Source organism: Kwoniella bestiolae, chromosome 4 (genome assembly GCF_000512585.2).
Source record: "Kwoniella bestiolae CBS 10118 chromosome 4, complete sequence".
NCBI lineage: Eukaryota > Fungi > Basidiomycota > Tremellomycetes > Tremellales > Cryptococcaceae > Kwoniella > Kwoniella bestiolae.
The window spans coordinates 688,207-705,209 of record NC_089244.1 but is presented as its reverse complement, the minus strand read 5'-3'; the positions used below and the strand labels follow the sequence as shown (position 1 = coordinate 705,209).

Genomic DNA, 17,003 nt, shown 5'->3' with positions numbered 1-17,003 from the left:
CGAATATGATCAGAGAGACGTCTGTCTGGATGTAGGGCTGGATGATTCGATAGAGATATGAGCGTTGGACACGAGATGCATAAGTTCATCGTATAACACGTTCGTAAAAAGTGGAAGTGAAATGACAAATTTTGTTTACAGTACCACGTTGAAGGACGAGGAAAGTCGGAGATGACAGAAAAACGTGAGGATGGTCATGAAGGCCTGTTTATCACGATTTATACCTGCAGTAGAAGTTCAAGGTAGATATAATGCATCAGCGTCTATCTCGGCGCTGATCACGCTTGAACAAAGGCTCACCATAATAAAACATCCCTAATGTCCAGCCCACTCAGAGCCCTTCTTTCCCCCCCCACAGCACACACAGGGTTCAGCATCTTCCCACTCGGTGATTCGGAAATCTTCTTTGGCCCAATGTGATTCTCTCTCCATAATTCCTTTCTCCATCTTGGCCCAGTCTGCTTGTCCGCCCTCAAAGTTAATCGCTCCTATGAACTCGAAAGGCCATTCAACCGGCTCATGATGATTCTCCAACTCCCAACCACGGTTCCAATGTAGCTGCTTGGCTAAACCGACTAGCATTGCGATCCGCTGCCTGAATGCGACAGTTTGGTAGCAGTCCTGCTGAAACTGACATTTACCCTCTTCGAAAAAATAGCGAGTGAATTTCTCGGGCGGGTTCACACGAAAGCTTTGAATTCGATGGACGGTCCAGCTTTTAACTCTTCTCCCTATCCCATCGCGCAGACTCTGAAGTGAACTTGCACATCCGCTGGATAAGCGACCAGGAAGTTTCGACCTGACATGATTCGCACGAGAGACTGCCTCGTCATGAGTAAGATAAAGGTGATCCAGCGTCGTTCGGGATTCGACAAAAATCTCTTGATCCAGCTGATCTTGAAGGGGCGTTGTGATGCATATGTGGTCGGCGGATATGCGTGACGATATGATTTCCATGAAGGGGTGAGGATTACTACAGTGGCGATCCTGCCATTCAGCCGACTGCTTGATGACGTTGCTCGAGATTGCTCGAGATGGAAATGATCCTGGTATTTGGGAACAATAATGTTGAGGAGTATCCTGACAGTGACTTACACCAGCTTTCCAGCTCGACCGAAAGACGAGAAGAAGGTGCAGACATAATAGTGATCTTTCTGACCAAGCCGAGAAGTTTGATCGTCCTCTCGTCGGACGCGATCGAGGGATAGACATAGCTGAGATCATCATCTTCCTCGTCGGCTTCATCTTCAGACTCGATGCAAATGGATGGCCAAAGTAGGACTGCTGGTTGATCAGATTTACCGTTGGTCTTGGAAGATGGAGTTTTGAACTTGCGTACTCTGCTTGATCTTGGTAGATAGGGTGATCTAGCGAGACCTCTAAACAAGCTTGGTGCGTTCTTCGTGGTGATGAAAACCTCTCGATACAGGTGAGGAGCAGTAGCGTGGTATGTCCTCGAGGAGACGCGAATGAGTGAAGCCTGAGTGGGTTTGTCGGAATGAAAAGCGATGAGATCGAGGATCTCGTTGGGGACCTGTAAGGTTTGTGATCCGGTCGCATTGGCGGATGACGATGAGTCCGACGAGGTGTCGGTGGCGGGAGCAGGAGAATTGGAATGAGGTCTCTTCGGTGGGTGACAGTCTGAGGAAGGAAGGGTTGAGGATTGCCATCAATGAGAACATCTCTCAGCTCATTCTTTCTGAATGGGTGCGGTCAGATATACTTGTTTCTAAGAGAATGCAGCGGAAGCAATACTTACGAGGATAGGCCATGGTGGGTGACGGTCCAATGATCTGATAGATGGAATAGGAGGTGGGTTGAGTGAATGATTGTAGCGAATTCTCAAAAGATTGATCCTGACTTGAGTGGGGAGCGAGGGGTCGTCCATTGTGAGTGTGTTTGTTTTGGTATAACTTATCTCGTCTTGCCTTTGATAGTGGGGTGTACGGTGGCACGTATGGCTGTATCTCGATGACCAGGATGGATATGAAAGTTTGGATGGTTGGACAGAGAAAGATCGAAGTGGTCATGTAAAAGAGAAATATAAAATAGGAGATCGAAATATTTTCTTATGTGTTTCTGCACAACTTACAAGTGGTCTGTGCGTCAATGTAAAAGTCATTCATCGATCTCATGGTCCGTGCGTTGTGTTGCAGGTCTCATCCCATCGAACACAGTATGCGTATCAGTTTTAGTATCACTACCAATATACAATGCATAAAACGATCCCTCATGACAATAATGCTCATATTTCACTGTACTACACGAGACCTATGCTCCTCTTGTTGAAACCAAATATACCATATTTACCATCTCAACGATCCCTCTACGATACCAGCCAACTGTTCCTTCTCCAGCGCTAAATCATCTTTCGCCAATAACGGAGCCAAGTCCAGGACTCTTCGTTGGGGTAAACAGCCCTCCACGAGCTACACACAACACATCACATCAGATCAGCATTCATCCCTATGTGCAATGTCGCAGAGGATTTCGCGAGAGCGAAGCATGGTATGCACCGTCGCAAACCTCCCACTATGACAACGAGGAAGACCCGACTCACCTTGCCAATATCCTGCGACCCATAACCAACCTTCTCCAACCCCCTAGGAACTTCCACAAGATCCAAGAACTGCTTAATTTCCTCACTCAACGCTTTACCCAAATCTTCATTTCTTACTCTCCCTGCCTCTCCGGCTCTGTCTTTGCCTAAAAATACCTCCAAGGCCTCACGATGTCGTTTAGGTGAGGAGGGAGCAGTGAATTCGAATACTGCTGGTGCTGTGAGAGATACAGCTACTCCATGTGGGATGAGGGGGATTTTGGGCGAGTAGGAGGGATGATGGTATTGTAAATTCGTGGGTCGGCCCTTGTTAAGTGAGGAGATTGGGTATGAAAAGGCGTGCTACGTAGGAGAAGATCAGTGTCATTCTGCTCTGTAGTCCCGACGTGCGTCGATAGGTGTTATTCCAAGGACGTGTGAATGTAAGTGAGGGTAAGGAATCTGCTAGAGAGGATCCCCTCATACTCACACACATGTGTACACCAGCATTACCGAATCCAATACCAGCCGTACTAGCCGCCAACAGCATCTGTGCTCTAGCTTCTTCATCTCCATAAGGATCTTTGGCAATTCTAGGAAGGTACTTGATAGTAGTTTCCAGAGCCCATCGAGAGAAGATATCCGAAATGGGGTTCGAGCCCTGGTATGCGGCTATATCATAAGATGTAATCTCAGCTTGATACCGTAAAGCCAAGATGTCCAACGAAGCTGAACTCACGTCTGTTGATTGGATTAGCAGGTCTGGGAGTTCTTTCGTTATACGGTACAGCTGTCCAACCTGAACATCGCGTAGGCATGGTGAGCTGCCCTTCTAGGCTGGGGAGTAGACTGAACGAAGTGAGACAGTGGGTAACTCACTTTCGAGAGAGTGGAATAGCACATCCAACCCCGCAGCGATAGCCACTTCCTTAGGACAAGTAGCAGTATTATTGAGGTCCACAATACCCAACGTAGGCTTCAACGCTCGAGATGCTATTCCAGTTTTGAACTGCTTTGAGGGGATATCAAGGATGGCCGTTCCTGTCGTCTCTGATCCGGTACCCTACACATGTATCAATGGAGGTAAGCTTCGATGCACGTCAAGTTCCCCTGGCTTGAAACGATCTGGCAAGCTCACAGCAGTAGTTGGTACTGAACATCATGCATTGTCAGCTTAGTTCCTAGATGGGAATTGTGAAAAGTGAATGACTCACTGGCAATCAAAGGACTGAGCTTCTTCTCAATCGGTTTACCCTTCCCTATAGGAGCATTTATAAACTCATACAAGTCCGCTTCGGGGTAATTGGTAAATAGATTAGCAGCCTTGGCAGTATCCATCGAAGATCCTCCTCCAACAGCTAAGAGATGGGTTATATGGGATGATCGGGAGAAACCGATTGCTTCCTGTACGATCAAGAGGTGCAGTAGGGTCAACACAACTTCAATTTTTTTGTCGATAGCTTCTCATGAACCATAGATGAGACGAAAAGTCACGCACCTGCCACGACTTATCAGTCGGTTCTACCGAACACCTATCCCAAACCACCCAATTCAATCCCTCCCTCATCAGACTCTCCTCCACAACCTCCATAACAGGTAATTTCACTACGTTGGGATCGGTAAATACCCCGATTTTTGCTTGAGGACGATCCAGGGCGGGGAGCTGCTTGATCATGTTGGATAGGTCCATGCCTACCTCTCTGGTTGAGTGGGGTCCAAATCGGAGGGTCGAGGCTGCCATCTATGGTGGATCGACGTGTGTGTTGGGTGGACGAGAGAGTATGGGACGAGATGGTTTCACGATGGGAGAGGATGGTCAAAGCAAGAGAAGAGAGTCACGTCAGCTCATAACATTACACTTGATTTAGGGGGTGCGAACACCCCTATGATCATGCTACGTGACGTCGGACCCACCTCGAAAGCATAATCCGTATTCCCAGGCGGCGGTCCAGCGATAGCTTTTTCAATAGGCGTAGCCATCCCTCTCACCCCCTTATGTCCATGTCCATGCGCATGATGGTCCAAAGCAGAATGAGTTCGTCCACATCCCCTACAACCCTGATTGGAAGTGAGGTTGAGGAGACGGACTACTGAAGCGCGAGTTGAAGGTGGTGGCATGTTGCGTAGCCAATATCTTGTACGATACTACTGGTTACGAGTATGCAATAGAAGAAAGGAAGGATGAGATGGTAGATATATATACCTCATTGAAGCACGAGCACATCGAGATGACGATGGTCAGCTGTCGTTTGTTAGGTATCTCGGCAATATCCGATTTAGCCGGCATGTTTATGGGGAAATGTGGGGGGATTGTTTGTTCATATGTATGACAGAGTAACATACATAATACATGACACGATGCATGAAGACCGTGTATATACGTGGACCTGCTCTATCATGTATCAAACATACTAACCAGACCACACACCAGACCACCAAACACCCCATAACATAGCTACAAACGCACCCACCCCCAACCCAGTCTTCTCATTACCTCCACCAAGTACCACGACCACACACCACGGCCAACCTATCAATCGATCCAGAATCATACCCATCAACCTCCATGCCCATATCACTTCTTTGGATGTAGCTTCAGGACGTGGGAACGAGGAAGGTAAGGTCGGGGCAAGATGGGGTGCAGTAGCTACTATAGCTGATGACGAAGGAGTAGGAAGAGAGAGGACGGCGTGGACGGGTTTGTGGTCTGATATTGTCAATTCAGGTGTGGACGAGTAATGGATGATCTTTGTTGTATCTGATGTAGAAAGGGCCACTGAATCAGATGTGTCGGTGTGGGAGGCTAAGAGGATCCGATCTGTCCATCCTGGTATACGTTTTCTGGATCAAGTCAAGGGCGTCAGCGTTCTCGCCATTCCCTTAACCGTATATCCATGTCGCCTTCGCTGAAGGATGATGGTGATGATGATAATATTCAAGAATGGCCCACTCACTTGCTATACCCTTCAACCTGCCCCACAACCCGCTTATAAGTAGGCGCAAACCCGCCAACCTCCCCTTCCCTCAACCCTACAAACACCCTTCCAGCCTTCTGTTCCCTCCTGAGCGTATCGAGCTGTACCAGTTCGTTCCGATCCTTCTCGAGCTGTATGTCGTCTCCCTGCTTGCTATCTCTGAGGTGTTCTGCTGGAGGTTTGTTGGACAATCGATAGTTTAGATCTCCCATGATGAACAGATGGGAAGTATCGAATATCTGATATGGTTCTGCGAGTGGATCAGAGGGTTGGAATACCAGGGAAGTGAGGATGTTGTGGTATTGCGTATTTCGTCGGGGGATGTTATGGTCGTGTGCTTCCAGGTGGGTGTTCACGAAGCTACAGTAACAGCAAGAGTGTAAGTAATGGTCACACGGTTTCATTGTACCAATGACAGATGTCAACTACAGGCATAGAACGTGTTGTTCCCATTGGAATCTACAGACTCCCGATCATACAAGAGAATGACCGGTACAGACGAAGATAAGCCAAACTCACGTCAAAACCTCCCATCCACCTTCACCACGCCTAACAGGCAATCTAACCCCCACAGCAGATTTATTCCCCATCCCGCCATACCACAATCCTAAACTCGTCGTCAGATCCTTCCCCAACTTCCCATCCATCGTCTTATTTCTTGCAAACACCCATAATGCTACGCCGACGTGAGATACTCTCGAGACGAGCTTGTACTCTTCTTTGGATGTTGCTTTTTCGCTTGAGAGGGAGGTAGCGTGTGCTGAGAGGAGGGATTGGATGCGTTCGGTTAGGATTGATAGGACTGGACGGGAGAGACCGGCAACTGGATGCAGTGCAGAGGATCAGCTTGTTCCTTTCATCCCGCTTGTTAATGAGTCGATGGTTGGGAGATGAGTATACCACAAGGCAAGATGGACCTACGAGCCAGGTGGACAGGTAACAACTCCTGTACACCGATAACGTACAGATCAGGTATGATCCGCTCAGGCAGCTTCGGGTCGTTCGCAGTACGCTGTAAGACGGGTAACAACCAGCTGGTCAGATCTTGAGATTGGGCTTTGGAGCCTTGTAAGCCCGTGTTCCATGTTGTGAGAAAGATGTTGAGAGGGGACATCTTGGTTGTTAGCTCGCCAATGGGGATAGACGGCTATAAAAGAGTGGTGCGAGTGCGATGTGGGATGGTTATGCGATGAGAGAGGGTAGGTGGGATGTGAGATATTTGTGGTTATTGATGTGCATTGTTTTGATTCGGCTATGACGCATTTCTTATTTACCTCTTTAACAATGGCGGTATGGTGGTGTAGTGCCACTAATCCCAATTTGGTTCCGTCCATCTAGCTTCACCACCTCCAAGTCGCGTGGATGAGAGGACGAGGACGAGGATGATGAACAATGAGAGTGACAATAACACCTAGTACAGCACTCACATTGCACACTGTTCTTCGTCACTGATTAGCTCATAGCATACATCGACTCTAGCGAACACCTTGAACAGACGCAGAGCCAAGCAGGATGAGCGGCCATTACAACTTGAAAGGTGAGCTCAATCTCCTGCATCACCGTTGGACAGACAGCTCATCGCTAAGTTTGATGTGACACGTAGCGTTGATCAAGGCCATAAGGTCTTGCAAGGTGGGTCATCTATCTCACGTTGATAGCACGAAATAATGGACTGTGCTGATATATGATGTGATAGACCTTGGCGGACGAACGAGCAGTGATCCAAAAGGAGTCAGCAGCTGTACGAGTAGGTCTCTTCATACACTCAATCATCTGGATTATCTGTTCAAAGATATCTATGCTAATCTATCGCATATCCATCTAATCCATCTATATCATCGTCCATTCTCTCAAACTTGCAATACAAAAACGTACAACCATCGATCATTCTCACCATCCCACGGCTCCATACAATCGCTGATCCCACCAGACATCATTCAAAGAAGAAGACTCCTTCACACGATACAACAACATTGCGAAACTCCTGTACATCCACATGCTAGGCTATCCAGCACATTTCGGCCAGATCGAATGTCTCAAACTGGTCGCATCGCCTAGATTCGCAGATAAGAGGTTAGGGTATTTGGGGATCATGTTGTTGCTGGATGAGAATCAGGAGGTTTTGACGCTTGTTACGAATTCGTTGAAGAAGTGGGTTTATCTTTTCATCTTGTTTTGGAGGAAATGGGGGATGTGGACAGTGCTTGGTAGTGACTTCGCTATACGGGTATAAAGATGTTATCTGTCCATGAGCTGTCTTTATCATATGAACATATACCTCATTTGAGAACGAGGAGCTATAGAAGCTGACATCCTCTCTACCCTACCACAGCGACATGAACCACTCCAACATGTACGCAGTAGGCCTCGCCCTCTGTACATTCGCCAACATATCCTCCGAGGAGATGTCGAGAGATCTGGCAAATGAAATTGAAAAGCTGTTAGGAAGCAGTAACACCTACATCAGGAAGAAGGTCAGTCGGATATCCAGTTTGATTCAACGGAATGAGCTGATCTGAATATACCCCTAAAGGCTGCCTTATGTGCTTTGAGGATCATTCGACGAGTACCAGACCTGATGGACCATTTCATCTCGAAAGCGAAATCATTGATTCAAGATAGAAATCACGGGGTTTTGTTAGCTGGTATTACGTTGATTACTGAGATGTGCGAGCTTGATGAGAAGGTCTGCGATGAGTTCAGAAAGGTGACTACCAAGCTCATCTCTCATACAATATCTCCTTCCCCTCTGTGCTTTACCCTACCTTCGTCGCGCTGCTTTCTCCGTCTTATAGCGACTTCATCGCGGTATTTAAGAGCTTCAGCTGACTGATAACCCCCTTACATAGGCAACTGGCCTCCTCGTCAAACACCTCAAAAACCTCGTAACAACAGGCTACTCAGCAGAGCACGACGTCCTAGGCATAACCGACCCTTTCCTCCAAGTCAAGATATTACGGCTCCTCCGATTACTTGGACGAGGCGATCCAGCTTCGTCGGAGATCATGAATGATATCTTGGCTCAGGTCGCGACTAATACGGACAGTACCAAGAACGTTGGGAATTCGATACTTTATGAAACGGTTTTGACGGTGTTGGAAATTGAGGCAGACTCGGGCCTGAGGGTTATGGCTATTAATATTTTGGGGAAGTTTTTGAGTAATAGGGATAACAACATTAGGTGGGTACTAATTTCTTTCCGGATTTTGTCTGTGTCCTGCTCTCTATCCTGGTAGGATGATCGATCATGGGGAGAATGGCGATTGATCTTCGCGCATGTGATCTGCTTGTGAAGGTGGTAGTGGTTCTTGATTAGTGGCTAACAATCGTCGAAACAGATACGTAGCCCTCAACACTCTCAATAAAGTAGTCTCGATCGACACCAACGCCGTGCAGCGACACCGAAATACCATCCTAGATTGTCTTCGAGATGGTGATATCTCAATTCGACGTCGAGCCCTGGAACTGTCCTACGCTTTGGTGAATGAGGGAAACGTCCGAGTCATGATTAGAGAGTTACTGTCTTTCTTGGAAGTGGCGGATAACGAGTTCAAGTTGGGTATGACTACTCAGATTTGTTTGGCGGCGGAGAGGTTCGCGCCGAATAAGAGGTGGCAGATTGATACGGTCTTGAGGGTGTTGAAGCTGGTGAGTTCTCTGTTCTGGTCTGAGGTATCGCTACACGGAATTTTGAGCGGACGTGGAAGAGAATCGAAACACACATGATCTGGTGTTGCGCTATCTTCAGGATGGGTCTTCGTGCCCTCTACGTAGAGGATATTCCATGTGTATGGGTATCAAGCTAATGTCTTTTCTCCTCACTCAGGCCGGAAACTACGTCCGCGAGGAGATCTTGGCAGCGTTCATCCGACTCACATGTCATACACCCGAACTTCAGTTCTATACCGCTCAACGACTCTATGCAGCATTGTCGAATGATCTGTCTCAGGAGAGCTTGACGCTCGCTGCTGTTTGGATTATAGGTGAATTTGGAGATGTGCTTCTGCAGGGTGGGACGATCGATGATGGTGAGGAGGTAAAGCAGGTGAGTAGAAGTATTCCAGAGTTAATTACGAGCTCTTCCCGGCTGCTCTGCCATCGATATGCCATGATCCGCTCTATATGACCTCAATATGCTGTCGCTACCTACACATTGCAACTGTATATCTTTCCTCATGTAAGGCATCTGATGATCACTGATTACATGTACAGGTAACCGACACCGACCTAATCGATCTCCTAAACCTCGTCCTCTCTTCCCCATATACCAACACCCTCATCCGCCAATTCGTCTTAACGGCCTTATCAAAGCTCTCAGTCCGATTCAAAGAGCTCTCCACTCCTCAACAGTCCTCAAATCAAGATAGGATTGCCGAGATTCTGGCCGGCTTTTCGAGTAATTTGGAATTGGAGATTCAGCAGAGAGCCGTCGAGTTTAGTAATCTGTTTGGATTGAGTGATGTCAAGTTGGGGGTGTTGGAGAGGATGCCGCCTCCTGAGATTAGAGCTACTATGATGGGTACTGGTGGGTTATTCTCTTTACATCATAACCATTGCTGTCTGTTTGTCCCTACCTTAACACCGGGTTCTTGGTTGATTCTGTCTTACGAGAGTGACGGTATGATATACTGATTATTTGATAGTGAGCGAACGAAAACCCGTTGGATCGACCCGAACAGATAAAGATACAGTCGTAGATCTCATAGGCGATGATCTCACATCACCTACCATCGGAAACGTACCTACTGCATCTGGACCATCAACCCAAGATTTACTGGCTGATATATTCGGCGGTGGCTCATCCGACATGGGAGGTGGAAGCACTTCATCCTCGATCCAACAGAATGGATCAGGTAAATCAGCAGCAGCAGATATAATGTCGTTATTCGATTCTACTCCTGCGCCTTCGATGTCGAAATCCCCTGTTCCCAACGTATCTTCACCCCTCAGTGCTGGCGGAGGTTCAGGTGGGGGATCATTGTTCGATTTGGTCACTCCTTCACCCTCTTCCTCGCAACCTCCTGCGATCCAACAACAGCAACAGGCTCAACAGCCTAAAGCGAACTTACAAAGTTATACTGCCTACGAGAAGAATGGCTTGAAGATCACTTTGACGCCTAAAGTTGCTCCTAACCAACCTGGGTTGATACAGGTTTTGGCGAGGTTTCAAAATACAAGTGGGGAGGGGATTGCGGGTGTGAATTTCCAGGTTGCTGTGCCGAAGGTGGGTCATCGTCCTTCTTTTCTATATCACCAATGGATGTATATACATCATCCATCTTAGATTCCGTTTGACTATTATCACCCAATTGAGATTGAGATTGATCTGCTCTGTTTGCTGACTTGCTATTCGGCGTACAGACTCAACAACTCCAGATGCAAGCTATGTCTTCATCGGATGTAGCGGCGGGCTCAACTGAAACTCAACAAATGAGGATACATGCTCCTGCGGGGGTGAGTTGTCCTACTTCTTCTTCTCTTCTCATTTCAGTGGTGTAGCCGTAACTGATATACCTTCGATTGGTTTTCCAGGCTGCTATTAGATTACGAATGAGGATTACATATACCAAAGCAGGGCAGAACGTTACTGATCAGCAGGATTTCGCGGGATTTCCAGCTGATCTGACTGGATCGAAGTGATTGATCCTAAGTCGATATCAGATATCGGGGTTGGAGATGTGAATATGGGACGACCCCCAAGCAGGAAAAGATGGATTGTGTGATTCACCCATGCTTAGTCTGAATGGAAAGACACAGATATACGTTTATATACCCGGGGTTCGATTATTCTCCCTTATTAGAAGAATCTTGTTTCATTGTTACAATGCATGATATTAATGCGATCCCGGATTCGTGAATTATGTGTCGTCCATTCTTTTTCATATTTCATGTTTCGTACATGATACTATATCACGTTATATCTACCCTCTACCTGCTTCCATATCATCTCCCATTCTGTCACTCCCTTGATCCCCCTATGTCTCGTGCTCAGATCCTCCCGTCACCTCCTTCCCCTCCTCTCTTGATCTCGCACCTGGTAAACCACTAATCCAACAGCGCCTCACCAAGCATATCCAAAACCCCACCCTCAGTCTGCTTCGCCTCCGCCTCGTGGGCCGTAGCCTTAGCTTCCACCTGAGCTTTCAGAAGCTCTACCTCCTGCTTAGCCTTCTCAGCTGGATCAGGGACCGAGGGGTCAATCAGTGGTCGGATGGCAGCGGAAAGTTCGGCGGGCTTGATTCCGAGGGAATTGGCGAGGTGGTAGATCTGGGATTGGATGTCGTCTTCTGGTTGGCCTGGTTGGGTTGGTTTTGGCTTTGGGTGAGTGGGTGGGTCAGAATTCAGCACGGTTATTAATGTGTAATTGCATTCAGGTGAGGTAGAGATGATGTAGGGTCAAACCTTATTTGAAGGGGGATTGAGTAGGAGTAGAATGAAGCACCAACTCACCACAATAGACTTGGGATTCACCGACGTAGTAGCCTTATCCGCCGCACTGGAGATACTGCTCGCTGCACTGGCTGCACTGGCCGCAGCGTCCGATACGGGTGTTACGTGATTACCAGTGATGACTGCCCAGTATCCTCCGACCTGGTGAGCCCAGGCTACGAATCGCCAGATATAGAATGCCAGGACGAGGAAGAGGGAGAGCACGAGGTAGGTCAGGCTGTAGTCGTCAATGGGAGAGTACCACTGTTAGTATTTTGAGCTCATAGCTAAGAGTAGGTAGGTGGTGAACCGGAGTAAAATGGACGTACAACTTGTTCATTGACATGTCGATAAAAGGAGGTTTCACGTGAGGTTTGTTTCGGGGGACTTTCTTAGTCGGGTTGGTGGAGAGGGAGGCGCTGTGATGCACAAGGATGGTCAGCTCAGATACTAACAAGTTATACATGCCATTAGACCTCAACTGCTTCTGATAGTGCTGTTGGTGGCCATGAGCACACCACACTCACGGGTTCTTGGTCTCATCTTCCTTTTCCAACTTGTTGGCTCGTTGTCTTACGCCTGAAGCTTCTGGTGTAGGGGTGGACATGGTGATGGGTTTAGTGTTGGTATATGAGGTAGATGATATTGCTGTATAGAATGATGTTGATGTATATGAATGATTCAACATGTACTCGTGAATGATATATCACTTTCACTTTCACCTCCTGACTGAGTTTTGAGTTTTGGGTGTCATCATCTACGTCATACTGAACCAGAAAGAGTGATCGTCAGGTGGCGCTAGGAGCAATTAAATGAGGGTATGAAATAAGGATTGCGCTTATCAGTACGTAATGTTACGCTCAGACCTCCACTGTTCGTGTTCACCCAGTCACTCGACCATTCAAGCCATCAAAGCTGACGATATCTTTCCATCCTCTCCTCATCTTACAACACATACATCAAGCAAGGCAAATCCCACCCCTTCTCAGGTACTACTGTTCTCATAGATAAGCTCATTCTCCTGAACCTTGTAAATCTCAACAATGCCAATGCGACTCCGCCCTCGACCAGGTCGAATTCGACCAGACATCCATATACCCAACGATATCATCCTTCGAATCGCCCTCTTCTGCTACTCACCTACCCTCCTGCCTCTGATGAGGGTGTCTTGGACGGTATACGCCATAACGTCTCCACTACTATATCGATCCATCGAAATAGATGATCATAATGCTCCTTTGGTATTTACTGGTCTTCCCCTGCCAGCAAAGGTTCAAGGTGATCAGAGAGAAGAAGGAAAGGGAAGTAAGAAGAAGGAGGGGACGAAGAAGGAGAAAGAGGTATGGCCTGATGTAGCTTTGATATCAGAGGATGAAGCTGAAGCACCTAATACCAAGATCAAGAAGATCAATTCGAAGAAGTCAAATTATATCCCGGATGCGAAGAGCGAAGAGAGGAAACTGGATTTATTCAGATATACCACCTCCCTCAAGATGGGATGTAGACCCCCTACGTGGTTATCCAAGGCATTAATTGAGTATGCCCAACAACAAAAGTCAGTCGACGAAGGATTCGTCATGTTCCCGAATCTGGAGAGAATCATTATCACTGGTACCGCTGTCAAACAATGGGCGAATCGACAAGATCGACTTATCACTGCGGAACACATGAAGTATTTAATCAAACTCGACCTTGACCATCTGGAGGATCTATGTAAATGTAAACTCGTCGATGACCCATTCACCTTGCTTGTCAAGATCATTGGTCGACCAAAGCATCTGTGTATTACCCTTCCTCAATATACCCAAGAAGATCATCGTAATTTTCTTGAAGAGCGCTGCAAAGCTACAAGCATATCAAGAAAGAACCTCAAGCCTGATGTCAAGAAGCGATGGGAAGATAGATTCGGATGGATGGTCAAGGATATCACTGCTCAGATTCCCGATGAGTTCCACATTCGAAAATTCTTACCTCGAGTCCAGCAAACCCAGTTCTTGAGGACCGTAGCAGATGGAGGTGGATTTGAGGGGTTTGGAGCTCTGAGAGGGCTTGACGGAAAAGAGGAGATATCAAATTTCATAATCCGCAATGTGACCACCGGAGTGATCCCGTTTGGCAATGAGCCGGATAAGATCTTTTTCACTTTCCCAATTGAATACCAACCTGCGATACAGAAACGCGACTACCCCTTCCAGACCCCTGATCTGGAGGATAGATATGGCCAATTACGATGGATTATCCAAGGTCTGTTATCGGGGAAAACTCTTGATCTGATGTCAGTACGAAGTGACGAATTGACGAAAGAGCGCATGAAGCTTACTCGAAGACTTCTGGAGGCCACGAGCCTGAAGAGTAGAGAATCACCAATTTCAGAGGAACAAGCCCGATTGAATCAGCTGATGATTGACAATCATAATCAGATGAGGATGATTATGGGCGGTGAAGACGGATTCGGATCGGGATTGGAGGAGCAAGAGGATATCGAAGATAAAGGCGGGGACGAATTGAGAACGGACGTAGATGCAACAATCCCTGATAGGTTGTCGAGGAAGATGAAGGACACCCAAGTGATCTTCCCGAATATCACGAACAATGATCGAGAGTGGTGGAGCGATCTAGTTGATGCACTCGGAACAATCTATCCATTCAACAAACGTGATGAGGAAGATTATGATATAATCAGATCGAAGGTACAGTTGAAAGAGGCGGATAAGGATGATAAGGAAGTGAGATGTGAATGTTGTGGGACTATAGGAGGTGATCTTGGTTCGGCTGTGAAGAAATTTGGGATGAAGGGTAGGAAGTGATCAGGACGAAAGGGAGTAAGTACTTGCTCATCTCGCCCACTCAGGAGTGATGGATTGTGGCTGAGAATCGCATGCTACAGCTCACTCTCGGAATATCATCCGTCAAAACGATTGGGTTCTTCGAAAGCAAGGGACGAGGAGCCTGTTATGTGTGAAGTACGCACGAGAGACGGTGACATTGCGATCATATGTATATGGAGATACAAGTAAACAATTGGTAAATAAAGAACACAGTCGATTGTTGTATACAGGAAAAGCGTCATGCATCATGTACCATGTACCTTCAGTAGTTCGAGCGTAGACCTCAAATGTCGAGATTGACAACGACGAATGGGTACGAGGGGAGGAGGAATGGTATCGGCTAAGGGTATTGACTGAACGCTGTATTACTTGTCTTTTGAGCTTTCAACTTGACTCTCAGCGCTTGTTGAAATGAGCTGTTTAAGCGTGGCCAGATGATACAATATATCGTATTGGTACCCTCTGGATGCATCTCCATGACAACGAGGAACAAGCTCATGTTTGTATACAGTCCACGTCCTTGTACAAAGGGTGTGACATCTCAAGCAGCTTTACATCATCCAAGGACCTTTCCGAACGGCCATTCTCAGAGGCAATTATGCGGGATGTGAATATCTACTCGATTCGAATCGTATCATGCGTTGAACAAAGGCAGATAGATCCTTTGATCACATGCATACCTTTATGAGATGAGTGTGTTTTGCGGATTGATACTTTGCTGAGCGAGTTATGCGCATCCATAATCCAATCGTTATAGATCCTATATCTTTTTTCCTATTTCGGAAGTAATTCGTAGTACGTCACTCCAAGTCTTGCCACTATAGCCAAGACTTACCGCGTAAATGCCTCAAATCGAATCAAAAGTTAAACGTATAAATACCACTACCATACTCCAACGCTTCATAAACTTTGCATTCAACTCTTCTCTCTCTCATCCATTCAATTACTATACAACCGACATCCACTCAGTTAATCAACATACCAAATCCCTCATCAAACATGTCTTCGTGAGTATATCACCACACACCTCTTCAAAGTGGTCGAGCCTCTTTAATCTCTCGTCTCTTACTCGGCGTTCCGAGCTAATCTCCTGTCAATCACGATACAGAGCCGTCCCTCCCACCGCCGCTTCTTCAGCTTCATGCTCTTGCAGCTCCAAGAATCCCAGCTCCATCTGCACGTAAGTTTGTCTTCCTGCTCATCCCACCTCTTCACGTCACTCCATCACCACCCGTCGTCCTCGAATCGCTAAAAGGAGAAGGTCATGGCTGACCTCACGCTCTGACCTCTAGTTGTCAAAAAGACCACGAGTGTAAATGTGCTCCCGGAACTTGCACTTGTCCTGGATGTCCCGTCCACCAAAAGGAGGAGAAGGGATGCACGTGAGTCATTCTCATCTCACTCATCTCCCCAACTCACCATCTCATACATCTCACGGATCTCCACTTCTTCTCTTTCATGAATACATCTCAAAGCACCAGAGAATAAGGGCTGACTGGTTGATATCTTGTGGGTGGGTCCAGCTGCCAACCAGAATGTAAATGCGCTCCTGGCAAATGCGAGTGCGGATCGTGCCCCAACTCCAACAAGAACAAGGAGAAATCCTGCGGGTGAGTACTGTAGCTGTTCTCCCTTTTTCCTACTCCGAGAGAGGGGTGAGAATGGGGGTGAATGACGATGACGATGATGTGCAGGTGTGCGGCGTTGTGGGAGAGATAGTGGTGGTGTTCTGCTGCCAGAACTATCTGATCTCGATGTGGTGACTGAGGCGAGGGGTGAGGTGTAGCGAGAGTTGCTAAACCCCTTGAACCAATGCTGACCTCGCGTTGGTGTAGATGCGGTGAGACCTGTACTTGCCCACCTGGTCAATGCGCTTGTGAAAACTGTCCCGCCAAGGCCAAGAAGGACGAGTCCAAGGGATGCTCGTGAGTCCACTTCTCATTCACTTCGCACATTTACACCTGATCTTGTTCTGTTGATTTAACAGATGTGTTGAGCTGATACTTCCCCTCGTGGTAGATGCGGCGACTCATGCACCTGTCCTCCTGGCAAATGCGCCTGTGAAGGCTGCTCTTGCGAGAAGTGCTCTTCCTAAATCACGAGCACGGTTCAGATGAGCAGTATACACTGTTTGGGATCGTAGTTCATTCGAGTTCTAGTTAGATAACAGAATGGAGAGGTGGAATTTATGTTTGATGTTTGATTGTTGTAGATAGCGAACAAGCACTTTGA

General features: G+C 47.2%; 7 protein-coding genes across 7 annotated transcripts; 3 read left to right on the top strand and 4 right to left on the bottom strand.

The window, feature by feature from the left end:
- Positions 1 to 315: 315 nt before the first annotated feature.
- I302_105819 (uncharacterized protein) lies at positions 316 to 1,772 on the bottom strand (the record flags this gene model as incomplete). The annotated part of the gene is made up of 3 exons (XM_019191571.1): positions 316 to 575; positions 1,096 to 1,641; positions 1,760 to 1,772. 3 exons carry the CDS (start codon positions 1,770 to 1,772, stop codon positions 316 to 318), a joined length of 819 nt encoding a protein of 272 aa, XP_019046201.1.
- A 534-nt stretch (positions 1,773 to 2,306) lies between these two features.
- Positions 2,307 to 4,657, bottom strand: I302_105818 (uncharacterized protein; the record flags this gene model as incomplete). Its single annotated transcript, XM_019191570.1, has 9 exons — positions 2,307 to 2,429; positions 2,561 to 2,902; positions 3,030 to 3,211; positions 3,279 to 3,338; positions 3,419 to 3,602; positions 3,678 to 3,691; positions 3,754 to 3,943; positions 4,038 to 4,280; positions 4,454 to 4,657. The coding sequence occupies 9 exons, from the start codon at positions 4,655 to 4,657 to the stop codon at positions 2,307 to 2,309; spliced, it is 1,542 nt and encodes a 513-aa protein (XP_019046200.1).
- A 293-nt stretch (positions 4,658 to 4,950) lies between these two features.
- On the bottom strand, positions 4,951 to 6,628 carry I302_105817 (uncharacterized protein; the record flags this gene model as incomplete). Its single annotated transcript, XM_019191569.1, has 4 exons — positions 4,951 to 5,380; positions 5,494 to 5,874; positions 6,034 to 6,337; positions 6,436 to 6,628. The coding sequence occupies 4 exons, from the start codon at positions 6,626 to 6,628 to the stop codon at positions 4,951 to 4,953; spliced, it is 1,308 nt and encodes a 435-aa protein (XP_019046199.1).
- A 398-nt stretch (positions 6,629 to 7,026) lies between these two features.
- Positions 7,027 to 11,154, top strand: I302_105816 (uncharacterized protein; the record flags this gene model as incomplete). Its single annotated transcript, XM_019191568.1, has 13 exons — positions 7,027 to 7,051; positions 7,118 to 7,146; positions 7,211 to 7,261; positions 7,445 to 7,665; positions 7,847 to 7,988; positions 8,048 to 8,221; positions 8,364 to 8,695; positions 8,853 to 9,162; positions 9,341 to 9,559; positions 9,727 to 10,039; positions 10,158 to 10,738; positions 10,876 to 10,968; positions 11,047 to 11,154. 13 exons carry the CDS (start codon positions 7,027 to 7,029, stop codon positions 11,152 to 11,154), a joined length of 2,598 nt encoding a protein of 865 aa, XP_019046198.1.
- A 405-nt stretch (positions 11,155 to 11,559) lies between these two features.
- On the bottom strand, positions 11,560 to 12,550 carry I302_105815 (uncharacterized protein; the record flags this gene model as incomplete). The annotated part of the gene is made up of 4 exons (XM_019191567.1): positions 11,560 to 11,829; positions 11,965 to 12,181; positions 12,273 to 12,362; positions 12,471 to 12,550. 4 exons carry the CDS (start codon positions 12,548 to 12,550, stop codon positions 11,560 to 11,562), a joined length of 657 nt encoding a protein of 218 aa, XP_019046197.1.
- Positions 12,551 to 12,986: 436 nt separating this feature from the next.
- On the top strand, positions 12,987 to 14,750 carry I302_105814 (uncharacterized protein; the record flags this gene model as incomplete). Its single annotated transcript, XM_019191566.1, has 1 exon — positions 12,987 to 14,750. The coding sequence occupies one exon, from the start codon at positions 12,987 to 12,989 to the stop codon at positions 14,748 to 14,750; it is 1,764 nt and encodes a 587-aa protein (XP_019046196.1).
- A 1,020-nt stretch (positions 14,751 to 15,770) lies between these two features.
- I302_105813 (uncharacterized protein) lies at positions 15,771 to 16,888 on the top strand (the record flags this gene model as incomplete). The annotated part of the gene is made up of 6 exons (XM_019191565.1): positions 15,771 to 15,778; positions 15,880 to 15,951; positions 16,064 to 16,153; positions 16,295 to 16,381; positions 16,607 to 16,696; positions 16,759 to 16,888. The coding sequence occupies 6 exons, from the start codon at positions 15,771 to 15,773 to the stop codon at positions 16,886 to 16,888; spliced, it is 477 nt and encodes a 158-aa protein (XP_019046195.1).
- Positions 16,889 to 17,003: the final 115 nt, after the last annotated feature.